Source organism: Venturia canescens, chromosome 1, assembly GCF_019457755.1.
Source record: "Venturia canescens isolate UGA chromosome 1, ASM1945775v1, whole genome shotgun sequence".
NCBI lineage: Eukaryota > Metazoa > Arthropoda > Insecta > Hymenoptera > Ichneumonidae > Venturia > Venturia canescens.
In genome coordinates this window covers 25045001-25062586 of record NC_057421.1, presented here as the reverse complement: position 1 = coordinate 25062586, position 17586 = coordinate 25045001, and the positions used below count along the sequence as shown (strand labels likewise).

At 37.1% G+C, this 17586-nt stretch overlaps 2 protein-coding genes and 1 long non-coding RNA gene across 15 annotated transcripts; all 3 read left to right on the top strand.

Annotated features, from left to right (window-relative positions):
* The first annotated feature begins 332 nt into the window (after positions 1 to 332).
* On the top strand, positions 333 to 3620 carry LOC122406525 (uncharacterized). Of its 3 annotated transcripts, XR_006259995.1 has the most exons (3): positions 333 to 1778; positions 2339 to 2402; positions 2954 to 3620. It is a non-coding gene; the product is annotated as an uncharacterized lncRNA (long non-coding RNA). The 3 variants fall into 3 exon arrangements; XR_006259994.1 differs by lacking the exon at positions 2339 to 2402; XR_006259997.1 differs by having other exon boundaries at positions 2339 to 3620.
* A 5225-nt stretch (positions 3621 to 8845) lies between these two features.
* LOC122419459 (uncharacterized) lies at positions 8846 to 11421 on the top strand. 4 transcript variants are annotated; one of them, XM_043434029.1, is made up of 4 exons: positions 8846 to 9253; positions 9343 to 9504; positions 9769 to 10371; positions 10606 to 11421. In XM_043434029.1, exons 3-4 carry the CDS (start codon positions 9954 to 9956, stop codon positions 10752 to 10754), a joined length of 567 nt encoding a protein of 188 aa, XP_043289964.1. In that variant the 5' UTR covers positions 8846 to 9253; positions 9343 to 9504; positions 9769 to 9953; the 3' UTR covers positions 10755 to 11421. The 4 variants fall into 4 exon arrangements, with proteins under 4 accessions (XP_043289964.1, XP_043289962.1, XP_043289963.1 ...); XM_043434027.1 differs by having other exon boundaries at positions 9343 to 9554; XM_043434028.1 differs by lacking the exon at positions 9343 to 9504.
* A 323-nt stretch (positions 11422 to 11744) lies between these two features.
* Positions 11745 to 16815, top strand: Pabp2 (poly(A) binding protein nuclear 1). 8 transcript variants are annotated; one of them, XM_043434014.1, is made up of 7 exons: positions 11745 to 11986; positions 12886 to 13032; positions 13145 to 13259; positions 13854 to 13921; positions 14045 to 14286; positions 14392 to 14484; positions 16726 to 16815. In XM_043434014.1, exons 2-7 carry the CDS (start codon positions 12898 to 12900, stop codon positions 16757 to 16759), a joined length of 687 nt encoding a protein of 228 aa, XP_043289949.1. In that variant the 5' UTR covers positions 11745 to 11986; positions 12886 to 12897; the 3' UTR covers positions 16760 to 16815. The 8 variants fall into 8 exon arrangements, with proteins under 8 accessions (XP_043289949.1, XP_043289950.1, XP_043289948.1 ...); XM_043434015.1 differs by having other exon boundaries at positions 11747 to 12227; positions 16735 to 16815; XM_043434013.1 differs by having other exon boundaries at positions 11747 to 12227.
* The last annotated feature ends 771 nt before the right edge of the window (positions 16816 to 17586 follow it).

Here is a 17586-nt window from a genome sequence, read left to right as displayed (position 1 = left end):
ACCGTACGCTTGGCTTTCTTTCCTTCGCAAGCTCGAAACTCCGCTTGCGCGCACTTCTGCCCTCCCCTCGCCACGAATTCAACCTCGGTCCTGAGCTCTCCGCGCGGCGTTTCGTTTTCTCTCTCTCTCTCTCTCTCTCACTCTCGATTTTTCGTCTTTTTATTTTCTCCTCTACACTCCCTCGCGGTGTTGCTCTACCTTTTTTATCTCCTCCCCCTCCCTCTGTGAAAAGCTCGCTCACCATGGACTGTGTATATATAGAATTTCTTCATCTCGCGAATGCCTCCGCCGGCGCGCACCAAGCTTTCCATCACTCAGTGACGAAGCCACGTTTTATCGGTCACGATCGCCTTTCCTCTGGCTCGAGAAACATTCTTCGTGTGCGAAAACAAAGCAGCGGGGACAGCATCGATAATGAGCTCCGATAAGTTTAATACGAGGGTCTATTCGCGATCGCCTAATTGTCACGGGTGCGCACGTCTCCGGAATTGCTTCGGAGTATTCCGAGGCCCTTTTTCCGGCTCGCCGGTACTGCGGTTCCATTTTCGATTCCCTCCGCCGTCGCAGTCCTTAATTTTCGCCCTCTCCGCATTCGATCATTCCCAAGTTCGCATGCTCCGCTGAGGAGGCTCGTCGCCCTGCAACATTTCCTCCCGAATTCGAACGCGTGTCTTCTGCGAGCCGCGATCCCGGTCGGCCTCGATCGAGTCAATTTTCCTCCGGGAATGCCCCGTCTTTCGTCGCTCGAAAATACAGTCGGATCTCTGCCTCGGCACATCGATATAAGCTCCCGACGAATATACGCACCTGTGCGGAATGTACACGCGCGTCCAGTCCCAGGGTCAGGCGAGCACTGAGCGAAAAAATTCTTTCATCCGAGCGAACATTCTGTTGGAGCAGCGAATCCCAGGCTGATCGATCACCCCAAAAACTTTTGTTCATTCAACCGTGTTTTCTTCGTTGGAAGAATTACTCGTTCGAGCCATCGAATTCAGCGTTTTTATAACCCAAACTTTTAGTTGAGTCAACGACTTTTATTTCCGCTCTGATTCCCATCGATCCAGCCAACATTTTCATTCATCAAGAAATACTTCTCTCAGGAGCAAGAAGCTCGAAAATTTGCATCGCGCGTGCAACACCCACAACCGCTTCTCCGTCTCATTCGGCCGGCCAAAACCCCGCGACGCTTCGCAGCCTCACCTTTGCACGTTGTACGAACATTTTCAAAATCCCACTCAACACCCCGATCAATAATTGTGCGTCGGCGATAATGCCGCCTCTTAACAGTCCCCTCGAAAAAGTCTCTCATGCACCCAAAATTCGGGCTTTCTCCACAGCGACCCGAGGTTTCATACACGCCGAATAAATATTGTTCCCGTACATAATTGTTTACCTGTGTATATATTTCACACGTTATCTCTCGGACAGAGAACAGCGTATCGGGAAACAACGTACACGCCTGCCTGTTCTCCATGCGCCTCGATACACGTTTGTCCCATATATAAACATAAATATGAGCACACTTTCAGCTGACACACACGCGCGCGCGCTCGTGTCACTTCATTCTCGCACTTGAGGCAAAACCCACGGAGCGTACGCTCGAATCGTCCGGCTATCGATCCACGAGAGCCTTCCTTCTCGCTTTGTGCGCTCTCGCACCAACACTTTTGACAGAGACTGAAGAATAGGATGTATAATAAAAGGAGAATTTCTTGTACAGCTCTGTGGAAATATGTAAGCAACGATCCTTTTTTGCATCGAGAAACAGAAGCTTTACGGTGAATATTTATCGGAGCTGTGCGCTCTCGTGCTATAGCTTTTGTTGCTCCTCTCATATTCGCCAAATTTCATTTCCGTCGGAGCAGTTTTGAGGGATATCGCTGTTCAAACCTTTTGGCTAGATTTTTCGAGTCCCCACGCACTGAGGAAAACAAATTACTAGAACCAATAAAATGTAGTTTTGAAGCGAAAAAATCATTTATCTCATTATTCACCGAAACATAATATTAGATTGGTTCCCTCATATATTTACTTGCTTAATTTATTTCAGTCAATTTCATAATGTTTTGTTTCAATAACAGTAGTTTCTTTAATCTAACTATTTTTTATCAATTATATGTAATATGTAGTTTGAATCAATAACACATTTCATGATTCAAAACATGCATGTTTTTAAATACAGGAAGCACTTATTCTTTTTATGAACCATTATTTTAACTATGTTATATTGTTTATGTATTTTAATTATATTGTGTTATCAATTGCAAAATTTTTTATGACTGCCCGTGATACGACCATCACCGTTTATGGTACATCTTTGAAACCATTTTAATCGAAGAAAAATTCCTGCCTGCATGGGAATTCGATACCGATCTGCTACCTACCTACAGACATCTTTCTAAGTACGAACGCTATATCCACTCTAGACTACCACGCTATTGTTAGATGTAAACTGAAAAAGGAATTATATAAGTTGGGAAAAGTATTATTTCGATTATTTATTCGTTGAACCATGACGATCACTGTTAATTTGAAAATATATTTTCACGGATATGTCACTTCATTATATTAAACTCTTATTTAATAGTGACAATTGGATTAATTATTTTAATAAAAATATTAATAGGAGTAAAATAATGATGAATTTATTGCAAGAAAATAATTTGTTCGAAAAAGGCAATTTCGTATTGAAGTCGTTTTGTAGATTCAAATAATCTAATGTTTTCGATGCGACAAATGTGATTAATCCAATCAATAAGAATTTAATCAAATCTATCATGCATCTAATTGATACTATTAAATAAGAGTTTAATATAATGAAGTAATAGATCCGTGAAAATATGTTTTCAAATAAACAGTGATTGTCTCGGTTCAACAAATAAATAATCGAAACAATACTTTGATTTAATAAGTAAATACGCATGTTCTCAAATTCAATCATTTTTTCTCTCAGTGCGGCTGTTTAGTCGTCGTGGCTGCTACGTGACGAAGATGACGGAGTTGGAAGGAAATCTGGTCATGGCCGAATAACGATCATTCGCAAACCGCCGCGAGGATAAATCATTAATGAAAATCTTCAGGTCTCTCGGCTTTGATGAAAATTACCAGAGACGCGACATCGCGTTAAATGCCAGTTGAGATATTTCCTGAAGTGCAATTCACTTATGAACCTCCACGACGTCGATTGCTGTCGTGCTTTTCAACATTTACGTTGATCTCGAGACCCCAGCACACTTCCTGTTCTCTTCGCGTAAAGCTCCCTCATCTTGTAAGCCTCTGACTCTCGTGCGGAATGGGATGCGGAGGATCGAGTGTGCTGCCTTAACGAAGGCCGGCAGCATGGTGATTTCGTGTAATGTACTTCGTACTCTTATTCACCGGAGCATTTTTTTATGACGAGACTTGTACGCGGTGAAAAAATCTCTCTGTTTTTTTCTTGATAACGTCAAAATGTTCGTTTATTAAAATCTGAATATTTTTATCGAGTTTATCAAATCGCTGGGAAAAGAAGGAATAAAATCGTGGCCGGTTGTTCCGATCCCCCATGAAAAGGATTTATATTTAATATTGTATGAAAAGTCTATTCGACATATGTAAAAAAATATATTTTTACGAATATATGAATAATGGATTTATTTTAACGATGATTTTGCCGATTTCAGTATATTAATTAAGTGTTTTATTGTTACTAAGGATATATTTTTTTCATATTAAATATATAAATTTTTGATAAATATGAAATACATTTTTTTCAATTTTAAATGAATATTTTTTCCATAAAAAGTACTAAAATAATTGATCGAAAATACGTATTTTTTATATGTTATTTATTAATTTTCAAGTCGAGCCAATAATGAAAAAACATAAAATCCCGAAATTCCCGAATTTCTTCAAAAAAATTTTCCGGGACACAACGGACACAGAGCCTCCAAGAGGCATAAAAATCAAAATATCGACATTTTTCGAAATGTAGCAGTTTAGCAGACAGAAAAAAAGCTCACCCAAGACAGCCAAGTCCTCGTCTTTTGAAGAAGTTTCTTGCATTTTTGCGAAGGGTTATAAGAGAATGTGGGGCTAAGTGGGCACCCTAAGCGATTAAGCTACATGTATCGGTTTACATATGGTCTTTCGTCTACTGTTGTGTCCAAAAACTGAATCCCCATGCTTATTTTCCATATCCTTAAAAAAAAAAAATTATGGGGCAAAGTGGGCACCTGCTCCGAGAAAAAAAAATGCTCAAATGACAATTTAAACTAATTTTCACACATGTACAATCAGATTGGAAGAAATTTGAATTTTTGAAAAAAAAAATGAAAACGGGACAAAGTGGGCACTTCGTTGCGAAGAAAAATTTTTATGCCCACTTTGCCCCTTTTTTTTTATAATGAAATTTTGGTAAGAGGAAGTTATTAAAATTGTGAATGTTCGCGCTTACCTCCATTTGGCAAAACGCAACTCACATAGTAATCACCCGTCTCAAAATATGAATTGTACCTTTTCATGTGCGTAGTTGATTTGAAAATTAGTTTTAAGAATAAACATCATCCGCACTGTTCAAAATGTTACGAAATCACTGCATCACGTCACCTGGTAAATATTGAAAGAAAATGAGAAACCAAACACTGCAAGGAGGAGAACGCAGCCCCGATCCAATCTCACTTTCGATTAAAAATTCCAAATTTTTTGCCACTGTACCCATTTTTCCTTCCCTCATCAGAAACTTAGCTCTCAACTCTAAATATCCTTCTTTCGTAGAAAACTATCTTTATCCCATTTCTTTCTTGACTATCTCGTACAAAAATTAATGAAAAAAAAAAAATTAACTCACAGGTGGCACGCGAAATTTTCTTTTACAATAAAAAGAAGCCCGCTAAATTTTCACCATGTGCAGGTGTCGACGATGATGACGTCAGTTACCGATGCGATTTTTGTAATTAATCCAAATAAAATAACCATTTCGTAAAATTACAAATTTTACAAAAAAAGTAAATTTTCAATTTTTACATTTAACATTTTCCAAGTTTTTCGTTTATTATCCCAAATTAATTGAGCAATAACACATAAAAAGTTGTAGAAGTGGTTATGGAATCAGAATCTGAGTTGAAAAAAAAATGTTGAAAATTATTTTTTTCTTCACTTTTGGAAGTGCCCACTTTGCCCCAAAATGTACAATTTTTCAAGTGCCCACTTTGCCCCGGGTCTCCACTTTGCCCCACGTTCCCATATTCGTTGTCCTCTGAATTTTGGATTTACTGTGTAACATGCAAAAAATGGGCACACACCTTGTGTACAAGTGTTGAAGACGAAGATGTCAGCTATGAGTGCGATTTTTGTAAAAAATAAATAAAAAACCTTTTTTCCTTATTCGTACTTTGATTAATATTGTGGTTTTTAAAAATAAGTCAAAAAAGGAAATAAAATGGCCAGGACATGATTTGGAACCGAAAAAAAAAATTTATGCATTTTAGGAAATTTTAGTTTCGGGAAAGTCCATTTTGCCCCGGAATTCAACTTTATGGAGCAAAATGGACACTGTGTCCATTTTGCCCCATATTACCCTATTTGCTCGACTCAGATAACGACCGTTTATCCCAACTCTGGGCGAGAATGATTTGATCGTCTTATCAAATTCGCCCTAAAAAGACCTTTTAAAATGAAACGGAAATGCGAAGTGGAAGAGCTTTGAGAACTTCGGCGATAGAGTTCGGTCAAAAAGTATTTCGAAGCATCGGAAAAAGTAGATTAATTGAATGAACCCAAATCCGTTCGGAATTGAATACGCATCAAATGAGTGCCCGATGAAGTGGAAACTCCAAACGCTGCTACGGTTTTTTTTTTATCAATCTACGCAGCTTCGATATGCTCTGCGATCCGGAAAGATTGAAATCACTTCTCATACTTCAGGTTCCAGTTTCGTTTCAGACTTTTGGAAGAATCTTTTAAACTTTTTATCGTTGCCGTTGTCCCAACGATCTGTCGAGATTTCAAATTTCTCGAAAATCAACTGTTGTTTTTTATTGTGACGCTTCCCGACCGAAGACGAAAGTCGAAAGCGAAGGAAACCAAGTTTTAGAGAAATTTCGCTCTCTTTGGCCTGCTCCAAACGAACTGATTCCGCTATCGTTCGAGCTTCAGAGAAGTCGGAATATCAAATTGCGGAATATCGTTTTTTTTTTAATTTGTTTTTAATTATCTAGCGATCCACTGAAATTCAAAAAATAGAATCCTTCCAAAATTTCTTATTTTTCCACATTTTATTCCAATTTAAAATTTTTTCAAAATTTCTTCGTTTTTTCTTCCTCAAAAAAGCGAGAAGTCCTCAAAATAAATTCAACAACATTTCGAGAGGCGCCCAGTTTGGCTCCAAGAACATTTTTTTAATTTTTAATTGCTAAAAATCACAGTACATCGCTCGAGGTTTGAGAGCAATAAAAAACAAAGCTTCCCAAACTTTTAAAAAATACAATAATTCCGTTTTATCCGGGTCTTCCATATTTAGAAAGAATAAATTTGCCAGTCATTTCCAAAGAAGCCCACAAAAGCGTAAATTTTCAATAAAATTCTTACGCACGTGGCAAACTCATATTTTTATCATAAAATCCAACGATAATGTATAAACAAATGGCCTGCAAATCGATATCTCGATATAGGCGCGTATCGTATAGAGTCAATTCCAAACGCGACATTAATCAAGTTTCAGGCGCGCATAAAATAGTCACTTCCATAAATTAAACGATTGCGAATTCACCGCTTAAGCATTAGCACCGATTATTGCGAAATAATACAGTGCAATATTGCGGATGAAGTGCCTTCGTACTTTCGAGTAGAAACGACTGTGCGTGTGCACGTTGACGAAAATACAGGACGTTGCAAGAACGCAGGGTTTTGTGCTGTCAAAGAAAATTGGGTCAAAAAACGAATAAAAAAAGAAACAAAAAGAAAAAACGAAGAATATTTCTCACGCTATTAATATTGTGAAAAAGCGTCGGCGGCGTATGATCGTATCGAAAATTCAAAATAGGATTTAAAAAAAATTATAGCAGAGGAATAAAATGGGGTCCGCCGCCGAGTAACGCAAAACGTTTCCTGGATTTCGCGCGTTTACTTATCGAACGTTCAACCGACAATATTGTAATGCAGCACGCACTGACGTCAGTCGGTAAATGGGATAAATATTTTTTATTTTCTCTCGCTTTATTTCGATTCGGTAAATTTTGTACGCGGTGCAGCGCGTGTATATCGGGGCTCGTATGCGCGAGAAGGGAGAGAGAGAGACGAAAAAGCCACACAGATATTTTTGACTCACCGCGGTTTACATCTATTCTTGGCTACTCCGACGAATGCACAGCCTCGAATCTCTCGCGGTTTTACTACTCCTTCACGTTTGCTCAACTGCGTATACGCACGAGTATACGACACTCTCACGTTTTCTTTTCTTTTGGCAGCTATCACTAAACTAAATTATAGGTTATGTTTCGATATAAGGATAGGAAAAAAACGAATTTTTTTACCGAAAGTTTCATGAGCTTGTGTATCGTATCACGTCATCTTTTATTGTGTAAATGGTGATGGTTGTTTTCCCCTCTCATATATATGAGATCGAATATCGTAGTCATGAAACGTTGAAAATAACGAAGATTCCTATTTTTTTTTTTGCTTCTATGTGGAGCCGATTTGTTCTAGTCGTTCGCAAATGTTGATGCTTAGATTATCCGAATTCACATCGTTGACTAACATAAATCTCACGTTAGGAGGTTATGTTTCGGCCGAGTAAATCTCTGGGAGAGAAAAAAGTAGAGGGTTGTTGGAATCGCTTGCCCGAACACGGGCACGCACCCAAAAGTCCTGCATGGGAAGAAAGAACGAGGAGGAAGTCGCGTGACAAACACTTGGATCCACCCCCGTTGCGGATTTACGAGCCGAGTCAAAAATTTATTTCCACCCGCTTGGAGTGGCAGAAAATGTCTCAAGTGTGGCCCCGTCTACAAGAAACCGCAATAAAAACTATGGAAGAAGAGAAGAAGAAAAAGAATAAAAGGCGAAGACAAACAGGGTCAACGAACGGGGACACGACGCTCGTGACCTCGGAACACACAACGAGTCTTCAGAAAAGTTTTCCAACTTTCCTGTCTCGCACTCACCTCTCAATCTCTGAAGAATTTATACAGCCACGATGAACGTTAAAACACGGGAGATTTTTCACTTTACGAAATCGAGATAAAACAATCTTACACTTTTTTTGCTTTAATGCTTCGATATTCATCAACTCACTCAAAATATCGTAAAAAGTTGTTATAAATATGAATTACGAAAAGTTCAATTATATAAGACCCTTAATTCACGTTTCAACCATTTACAAATGTACAGTCACTTCAATATAGCTGGCAAGTGTTTCTATTTCAATCAATGACACTAAAAAATTCACTGGATAAAATATAAATTTATAGACTTTTTTCATGATCTATTATTTTTTGTATTCGTCAAAAATCAATGCATACAGTAGAACCCTTAATTAAGAGTCATTGAGTCATAGAGAGAAACGCTGAAAACATTGATGTACAGCCAAGATGTGTCGGATTACGCAGGATATATGATTTCAGTTAAAAACTTGAATATCTTTTTCGTTAACTAACATATGAAGATTTTACTATATATTATTTTTTGTGAATTTATAATGTTCGAGAAAAGTGGAAAAATGTATACAAATCGAATACCTTCACGTATTCACACTTTCATCAGAATTGTTTGATTTGAATTAAACGCTTTACTCGACGGAATTCGATTCAACGAACGAGCCTATATTGCAAACGACCGAGAGCCCAAAGATGTCGAACCAAAGAAGAATTACTATACATATCTTTTGTCGGATGTCAAGGGAACGAATATAGTATTTATAGTAGAGGAAAACAACAACGAACCTGCAACGTCAATAAATTGGATTTTGAAAAATTCTTAAGAAATAACAAGTTTTTTCATTGTCATTTGTAATTTTCTCATAAAACAAATCAACGAATCGCGTTTCGAGAATAAAATCGGTGTTTCAAAAGTAACAATCGAACACAAGTGGCGAGGGATAATTGTGAATGTCAAAATATAACTGTTATCAAAATTCTACTGTCGGAGTGACTGCAATTATTAGCACTGGCGATAATTTCATTATAAATTGTTCTTTTGAACAGAGGATCGATCAAATAAATGGAAATGGAATATCTCGTATAGCTTTAACCTTCATTGTATCTTATTGGGATCAAAAGTGAGGTTAAAATATAATACGTATACTCCAAATTGACAACAAAACAAAATCACCAGCTTCTGTGTATTGTTGCTCTCATCGTTTTTCAGATAACTATTATGGCACCATTGTTTAGATGGATCGAAAAAAATGATTACTATTCCATTAAGAGCATTCGATAAATCTTCACCTCTTATTTAGTAAACTCTGACAGAATTTTTTCAAATCCAGGATTCTCAAGAAAAATCTGAAATCCACAAATTGATAATTTCGTAAGAATTCTGGATCAAAAGAACTTGAACAATAAAATAATTAACACAACGTAAGAAAATATATTCTAAAAACTGTAGTCTAAAATATTGAAACTATTTGCTTTTAATACTGTCGTTCCAAATCTATAAAAAGATACTCTTAAGTGCATAACCAATACATGTCACAACAGTCCAATGATAAAAATTCCAATACCACAAAAAAAAAATATTAAACCCGTAATATTCTTTCAAATAAAAACCTCAACTTCCTTTTCTCATTTCCAGGACAACGAACTACTGAGCACTTCAGCAGACAATATGGTTACGTGGCTAAATTGTTTGATTGATGTGAATGTTCGAAGAACAGTAAAAGAAGCTTACAAATGAATTTTGATCCTGATGATCTGGTGTCTTGCAATCCTCAATTCAACAATTGAATTGTACTGTAAATTGAAAAAAAAAATAGTACCATGCCTAATCCAGTTTACACATTGAAAGAGAAACAAGAATGGCTCAAGTATTATCATCAGGGTGAAAGTCCTGAAATGGTTAGCAAACATTTTCATCGAGAACACCCTGATCGTCCAAAACCTTCGAAAAACACTGTAAGAGCTGCTCTCAAGAGATTCGAAGACACAGGCCGATTCGATCGTTCAGAACCTTATACTCAACCTCGAAAAGCTGTGCCCATAGAAAAGAGAATACTCGTATGTGCTGCTGTGGAAGCAGGCGGGGGTTGTGTTTCGGCTAGTAGCGTTGCAAGACAATTTGATATTTCAGAATCTTCAGTGAGGAAGATTTGGAAAGAAGAAGGCTTTGGTGACGGAAGTCTCAAAAGACTAACGATAGGAGCACCGAGAAAGAAAGCTAAAAATTCTCCGATCAAAGGTAAACTAGTAAAAATATATTACAATCATCATTTCTATATTTTGTAGTTTCATGACTGAAGAATGTCTTTTTACGTTGATTGATATTGCTTGAAAATCAAATATTTTACTACAAAGAAATATTAACTCTGTGTAAAATATAAAAAACAAAGATTTTTAGTACACTTGACGTTTCCTGAGATTTCTGTCAGGAAGTAGAAAATTGTTGATATTTTCAAGAAAATATTTATTCCAGCTCCAGATTGTAGGATTATCGAACAGCATTGGTTAGCGGCACTGACGAATGGTCACGTGAATGAAAAAGCGCCGATATCGAATGCAGAAAGTAACGACAAACCGAATGAAAACACGTTGGAATTTTCTACAGCACAAACAGAAACGTGAGGAATAAACGACGAGGCGTTTTTATACTTTTGAACAACTCAAAAAAAATTAAAATTGTGATAAGAAACGAACACGTACAATTTCAATAAATATTAATCATGAGAGACATAAGATGCATCCTTTTCAAGCCCTCGTGATCATGTGGTCCAGATGAATAAGCTATGAAGAGAAATTTCCATAGCGCCTTGAAATAACACTTGAGATAACTCACATTCACAGTAAACATGGAAAATGGGTCATCGTGAGAGAATTAACCAAAAACTGGATAAATGAGTACAAGCGAAGACCGCTGTATCTGAATAGATATCAACAAACAATCAACTACATTGCCAATAAATATTGTGCGGAGGTTTGATGTGTGTCAATACACCTAATAATCATTAAATTACAAATAAACGCAATCAATCAATCTAACTACACTAAATAAATAATAACCCAACAAAACAATATACGAGACACGAGAAGATATTCGATACGCATAAAATATACTAAAAATGAAATACGACGAAACAAATCCGATGTACATAATGATATGTCAATTTTTCAATTTTGAAATGTACACAAGAATGCTGTTGGGGAAAGTCGGAAATTCCTTACAACTGTCAGACTGATATTGATGTTCAGAAAAAACAAAAAAAATTGAACCAATAAATTGGATGAAACAAAATTTTCAGCCCAATGAGTTGTACGTTGTATATCCCTGATAAAATAAAACGCAACGGTTATTTTCAATAAACGACAATTCGATTCCCATATAGCCATATGCCGAATGTTTCATTGATCATTTATTGAGAGAAGTTAAAATCAATCGATGTTCAATATGGAAATATAAGGAAATCGTAAAATTTTTGAATTTCGTTTTTCCACTCCATTTGATTTTACCGTCTGGGCAGGTCATATGAATCTTTCGAGCTTTTGCCGCAAAATGGCGTCGCAGATGTCTTTTCTGTACTTCACGGAGAGAACGCAGCGACGGCACGGCCCACGGCGACGTATCTCATTTCTCGATTCTCGTTCTGCGTTTGTACAGTCGAGTGAACAAGCACAAGCCGTGTTGGGGACGCTTCTATTTCATCCCTCATCTTCATTTAAGCTGCAATAATTCGAAGGAACATTGAAATTCTTCGATTTATACAATAGTTTTTTTTTTTTACTCTTTTTGTTATAAAAGTCGTCAAATCAACGTCAAGGGTAAAAAATACTACGGGAAATTGGGCAACGAGGGAATACCGGTAAAAATTTTTCACTGTCGAATTGATTATATATACACTCACATACATAGGATATACAGCTATAGTCACGACACACGTACTTGCCCATGCATATACACACACAGAAGCTTTGCACACATACATATATATAGTAAAGTAGCGAGTTTCCTGCGTGTCGGGTGTCCACGCGCAGTTCTCGTAGTGCCAAACGAGTTTTCCGTCTGCGGAAAACGGCTCATCACGCATCTACTTTTTCTCACACGTAAGTATAATAAAAGTAGAGTAATTAGTTTGGCAATGTGAACGATAGCTAGCCATTTGCCAAAGTTGTCATGTAGGGCCTATACCGCGTATGATGAATCGTTAATTTTTGGGTATGGGCGCAAATAGCACGAGACGCACACGAGAACGAGACCGGGGAGGCCATGTTTCGTGTTCAAGGCATTTCCGACACACCGGTTTCACAAAGTTCAAGAGTTTTTTATTTTATCTTTTCGTATACTATCGAAATGTACGATCTGTACGTTTTGCGATAATGGCCAATAAAAAATGTGAAAAAATTGGCCATTTCGCGAATAGATTGAAGATTTTTTTTTCTTTTCCGTTTCGAGACGAAATATCGACACGACGCGAGGCACAGGTGCATAGGGAGGCCATGTTTTCCGACGAAACGTTCTCTCACCGGTCCTGATCATTTGAGCCCGTCCCACGAATATCTAGAAACCGAAATTTCTCGAATTTTAACGACCTTACGATCTCTAACGCTTCTTTGGGGGGTTTCAATATCAAATAAAAATTCACTCTTTCGGTTTACTTTCACAGATTTGTTCTTCACAGTCTAAATCAAAATTTCTTGGGGGTTCGTAATTTTTTTTACCCGGGTCGTTGTTTATTTTATTCGGGAAATTTTCGGATTCCAGGGATAACGCAAAATGTCTGAATCGGATTTACTTGCTGCTGATCAGATAGACGGTCTCGACGGCTTGGAGAATGGTCAGGACGGTGATTCGATAATGCAGTCTGACGACGTCAAGCGAGAATTCAACGAGGCCAATATTGACGATCCGGTGAGTCAATATAGCCTCGACTTCATTGTTTCCCCCTTTTGTTTTTTTGGGAAAAAATCCATTGACAGTTTTCTTTCTTTTTCATTTCCTCGGGATATTGAAACATTCATAGGAACTCGAGGCGATCAAAGCAAGAGTACGTGAGATGGAAGAAGAAGCTGAAAAGCTCAAACAACTACAGTCAGAAGTCGACAAACAGATGAATATGGGTAGTCCCCCAGGAATTAGTAAGTAGAAGAAAAAAGTATAGAATTATACTTACAAAATTATAAAATGTTTTAAATATTTTAATATATCAAAAGAAAGATTTATTGTTTTCAATGAAAGATGCGATAAGAAAACTTATACTAATAACAAGCAAAAGGTGAAAATGACTTGTATACAAATGTCATGTAACATTGTTTACTTTCAAGAAAAGTAGAAGAGATTAACACTGGCAATCTGATTCTCTCTTTTCAATAATTTAAGAGATCTCCATATTCTAAAATTCAAACACTGACTCTTTTTCTAGCAATAACTTTACCGCCAACAGGATTTAAAAAGATTAAACAAATCAATGAAACAAAATGATTAGTGTAAAGTTTTTGAAATTACCAGTATTTTGATATAAACCATATCCAAGTAGACGAAGATACTCCAAAAGTCGTTTGTTCATTGCAACTTTGTTTCTCAATATAATCGGAGTGTCAAGCGAGTGAATTGAAGTTTTGCTTTCATCTTGCGAATAAAACAGCTTTAGAGTCAAGATTTCGATTGATTTTTCAAACTGAACTGGAATACTTGATGAAAACATTTTTTAAAATTTTTTATTTTTATATTAGCAAGTCCCTTGAATATGTCAATCGAGGACAAAATGGAAGTTGACAACCGGTCTATCTACGTGGGAAACGTGAGTGATTGTTTTTTCAACTCGAGTATTTTCGAAGAATATTTGGGAAAATATGTTAATAAATTTGTAATAATAATAATAATTCGATAAAAAATGAAATAATCAAAAAATGAATGAATGAAGGTGGACTACGGAGCAACAGCCGAAGAACTCGAACAGCACTTTCACGGTTGTGGCAGCGTCAATAGAGTGACGATACTATGCAACAAATTCGACGGACATCCGAAGGGTTTCGCTTACATTGAGTTTGCCGAGCGCGATTCCGTTCAAACCGCAATGGCGATGGACGAGTCGATGTTTCGCGGCCGACAGATCAAAGTCATGCTCAAGAGAACCAATAGGCCTGGGATGTCAATGACGAACAGGTAAATAAGAGGGGAAACAAAGTTTGACGCGGCATGCGGTAATTCGTGGAATTTATCGCTAGAACTCGAACTACATGTGTTTTTGTTCGATTTGTTGAATGACAGAGGTCCCAGAGGAACACGCGGTTATCGTGGTGTCGCACGTGGAATAAGCCGTGGAAGTGCGTACTTTGGTTACAGACCGATGAGGCGACCCAGGTAAAATTGTTTCCGATTAAACGAAGAAGACAAAAAAACTATACAAAAAAGAACAATTTCTTTTTCTTCGTTCCTCCTTCCTTTTCTTTCGTTGTTATACGTTTCAATAATACAGGGTGACAAGGACGCGGTTGGACATCCACTGATAATTTTTAAACAGGACCTTGTACGACACATAATTTTATTTCTCATTTTTTGGCCGTTTCACAATTATTTTCTCTCATTTGAAAAAACCTTGAAAAATAATGAATCTCGGATCCCCGAGAACAGCGTCGTCCCCGCCACGTACACTGCCCGACGTTGACAGTTTGTTGTTTTGTTGTTATTTTTATTTTTATTTTTTTTTCTTATTTTTTCTTTGATTTCCAATTGTTCAGTTTATTTGGACGAAAAGAAAAACTTTGTCTCGCGACAACAACAAAAAAATGCATCATAATTGTAAACCAGCAGCTCTGTATCTTCTACATCGAAAATTATGACAATTAAAGTAAAACGGGGGAGGTGGGGGGAAAAGACGTTTTTCCCCCGTTCATCGTTTCCCTATCCGACTTTAAAAAATCATGCTTTTTGATTAACCAGTCGTGTTTATAAGGTTTGTCATAGTAGTGCACAATTGTGTACGAGTTTGCTCTCTCGTCGACTCGTGTTCTCGGCTGAGACATTTACCATTGTTCCAACCGTTAAACAGGTATGGGCATCGCACATCTGTCCCGTTAACAAATTTATCAGAGGGTGTCGGGGTTCAGTCACCCTGTTTATTCAAGAGAGATTATTTTTCATTTATTTACCAATCGGACATGTGGGTCTCTATCTCTTGCTTAGTGCGATGCGAACGAGTTTAAAATGATGCACGTGCCATTAAAATATACAATTTTTCGAATATTCCAATTCGTCCAAGGCTCAATTCGACACTCCTTCGACGATGCAGCAATGATTTTTGTATCGCGCGATCGTACAGCACTTGCTTTCATTTATATTCGTAATGTCATTTGTTATTTACGTATTTTAATTGTATAGAAATCGTGAGCTCATTTGACAATTACAGAATATTATATTATTCATTTTTATCGCTGATAATTGATATTTGAAAATTCATTTAATCAAGCTTCGAAAGCTTTGAAAGCACTAAATTGTAAATGTCTGAATAGGAAACTATATTGCCTACATAATTGCTGATTATCGCATCAAATCCAAAGGCTTGTTCTCCAGATCCGTCATCGGCGTATTGTCAAATGAACGAGTTACTGTTGTACGATCGAACCGGAGATTCAAATTTCGGAATATCTTGAGGCTAGAATTGAATTTTGGGATTGAATGAATCAATAATTGAAATTGATGGCGTCCGAGTGAGCACGGGATAAAATTTTTTAAAAAATAGAAACATGCACGAGATCGAATCGTGTCGAATTGAACTGTTTTCGGATAGGAATGCGTTTAATTGATGATGAGACGGTAATGATAGAAAAAATGTGAATTCGGAGTTATCGGTCAACGAAAGAAGAGACTTTGTGATGTGCATGCGCAAAATTGTTAGGGTTTCGAACTGTGAATTTAGGATTGCGTCCAAAAACGATACGGAGAACTTAATTGTTCAGGACCAAAATAATACACAGATGGAAAAGAAAATTTGGGGAGGGGAACTGGAGAATTCGAATCTATAGGACAGTGAAAAACTTTGTTAGGGGGAATAAAGATCTCATTTTATCGTTCAATGAAAGATTGAAATGGTGTATGGTGAAGCGGAGAGTCGACATTGATCTGTGAGCTATGGAAGATTGAGTAGTTGTTTTGGAGTATACGACTGAGTGGTTTAATGAGAATTTGGCTTGCATGATCGACCTCGTGTAGAATTGAGCTGTACCACAATTTAGCATGTCCGATTGGAATCTAACGGTTTCGGTTGTTCGCGTCATTCTTGCAAGAAGAAAATGAAAAAGAGCACATTAAATGCCTCGATCTGTATTTCTTCTCTCTCTTTCTCACTCTCTCTCTCTCTCTCTCTCTCTCTCTCTCTCTCTCTCTCTCTCTCTCTCTCTCTCTCTCTCTCTCTCTCTCTCTCTCTCTCTCTCTCTCTCTCTCTCTCTTTTTCTTTGTCGTCCGCGGTTTTAACTTCGCTTTTGACTCTATTTGGAGGGGAAAAGAAAAAACGTTCGAAAAGGATTGAGGACATTGGGAGTCGGTGAAAAATCGTCTCTTTAACGCTCAACTATTATTTATTTTCCTGCTTTCCCTTCGACGCAGGAGCTACAGACGAGGCTACTATATGCCATACTGACGACTCTAGCCCACTCGATGAATTCAACGATTAAGCCCCTCGCCGTCACACTCAAGGTATGTTAATCAAAATAATTTATTTTCTATTACACAAGTTCGTTCCTATTTTCATATATTTTTATGTTTATCGTCCTTCGAGCTATTGTTTCAGGTATTCATTGTTATAGAGTTTTTTAAATATCACTTTACGAGCAGAGTTCTTTTGAAAAACAGAATATTTTTTGCGAATTATCTAATTCAATGTCACAGTTATTTCATTGAATTGGGTCCTTCTTCAAATTTTCTACTAAATCATTTTATAATTCCATCTTTCGACTATAAAATCTCTCAAATACAAAATTTAAGCATCAAGTTCCAACCTACAAGATTTAAAACAAAAACTCAACTGACTCGTTTGTTACTTCCTAACAATCCTTATCACAATTTTTTTTCATAATTCGTTAAACACGAATACGAAACACGATGAATCAACGTGAGAAAAAATAAACCCTCCAATTCGATTATTAAAACGAATTAAGCAAAAGTAAAGTTGAGCGAAGTGTTGTTTTCATACGAACCAGCGTGAAACATCGTGGCTCGTTTTCGGCGCGTAAAATATAATTACAACCAACTACTTAGTCATATAGAAGCATTACTTTTTTTAATTACGTCTACTGATGAAAGCGTAATTAAAAAAAAAAAATTTACGTCAATTCTTATGATATGTCCACAGAAAAAAAACACATACGATGGGGAAAAAAAAGAGTGAGCAAAAAAGAGAGAGAGAGAGAAAAAGAAAAGACCTCATGTCAAAAGAAAAAAGATTGGACAAAGATGGGCACAATAATT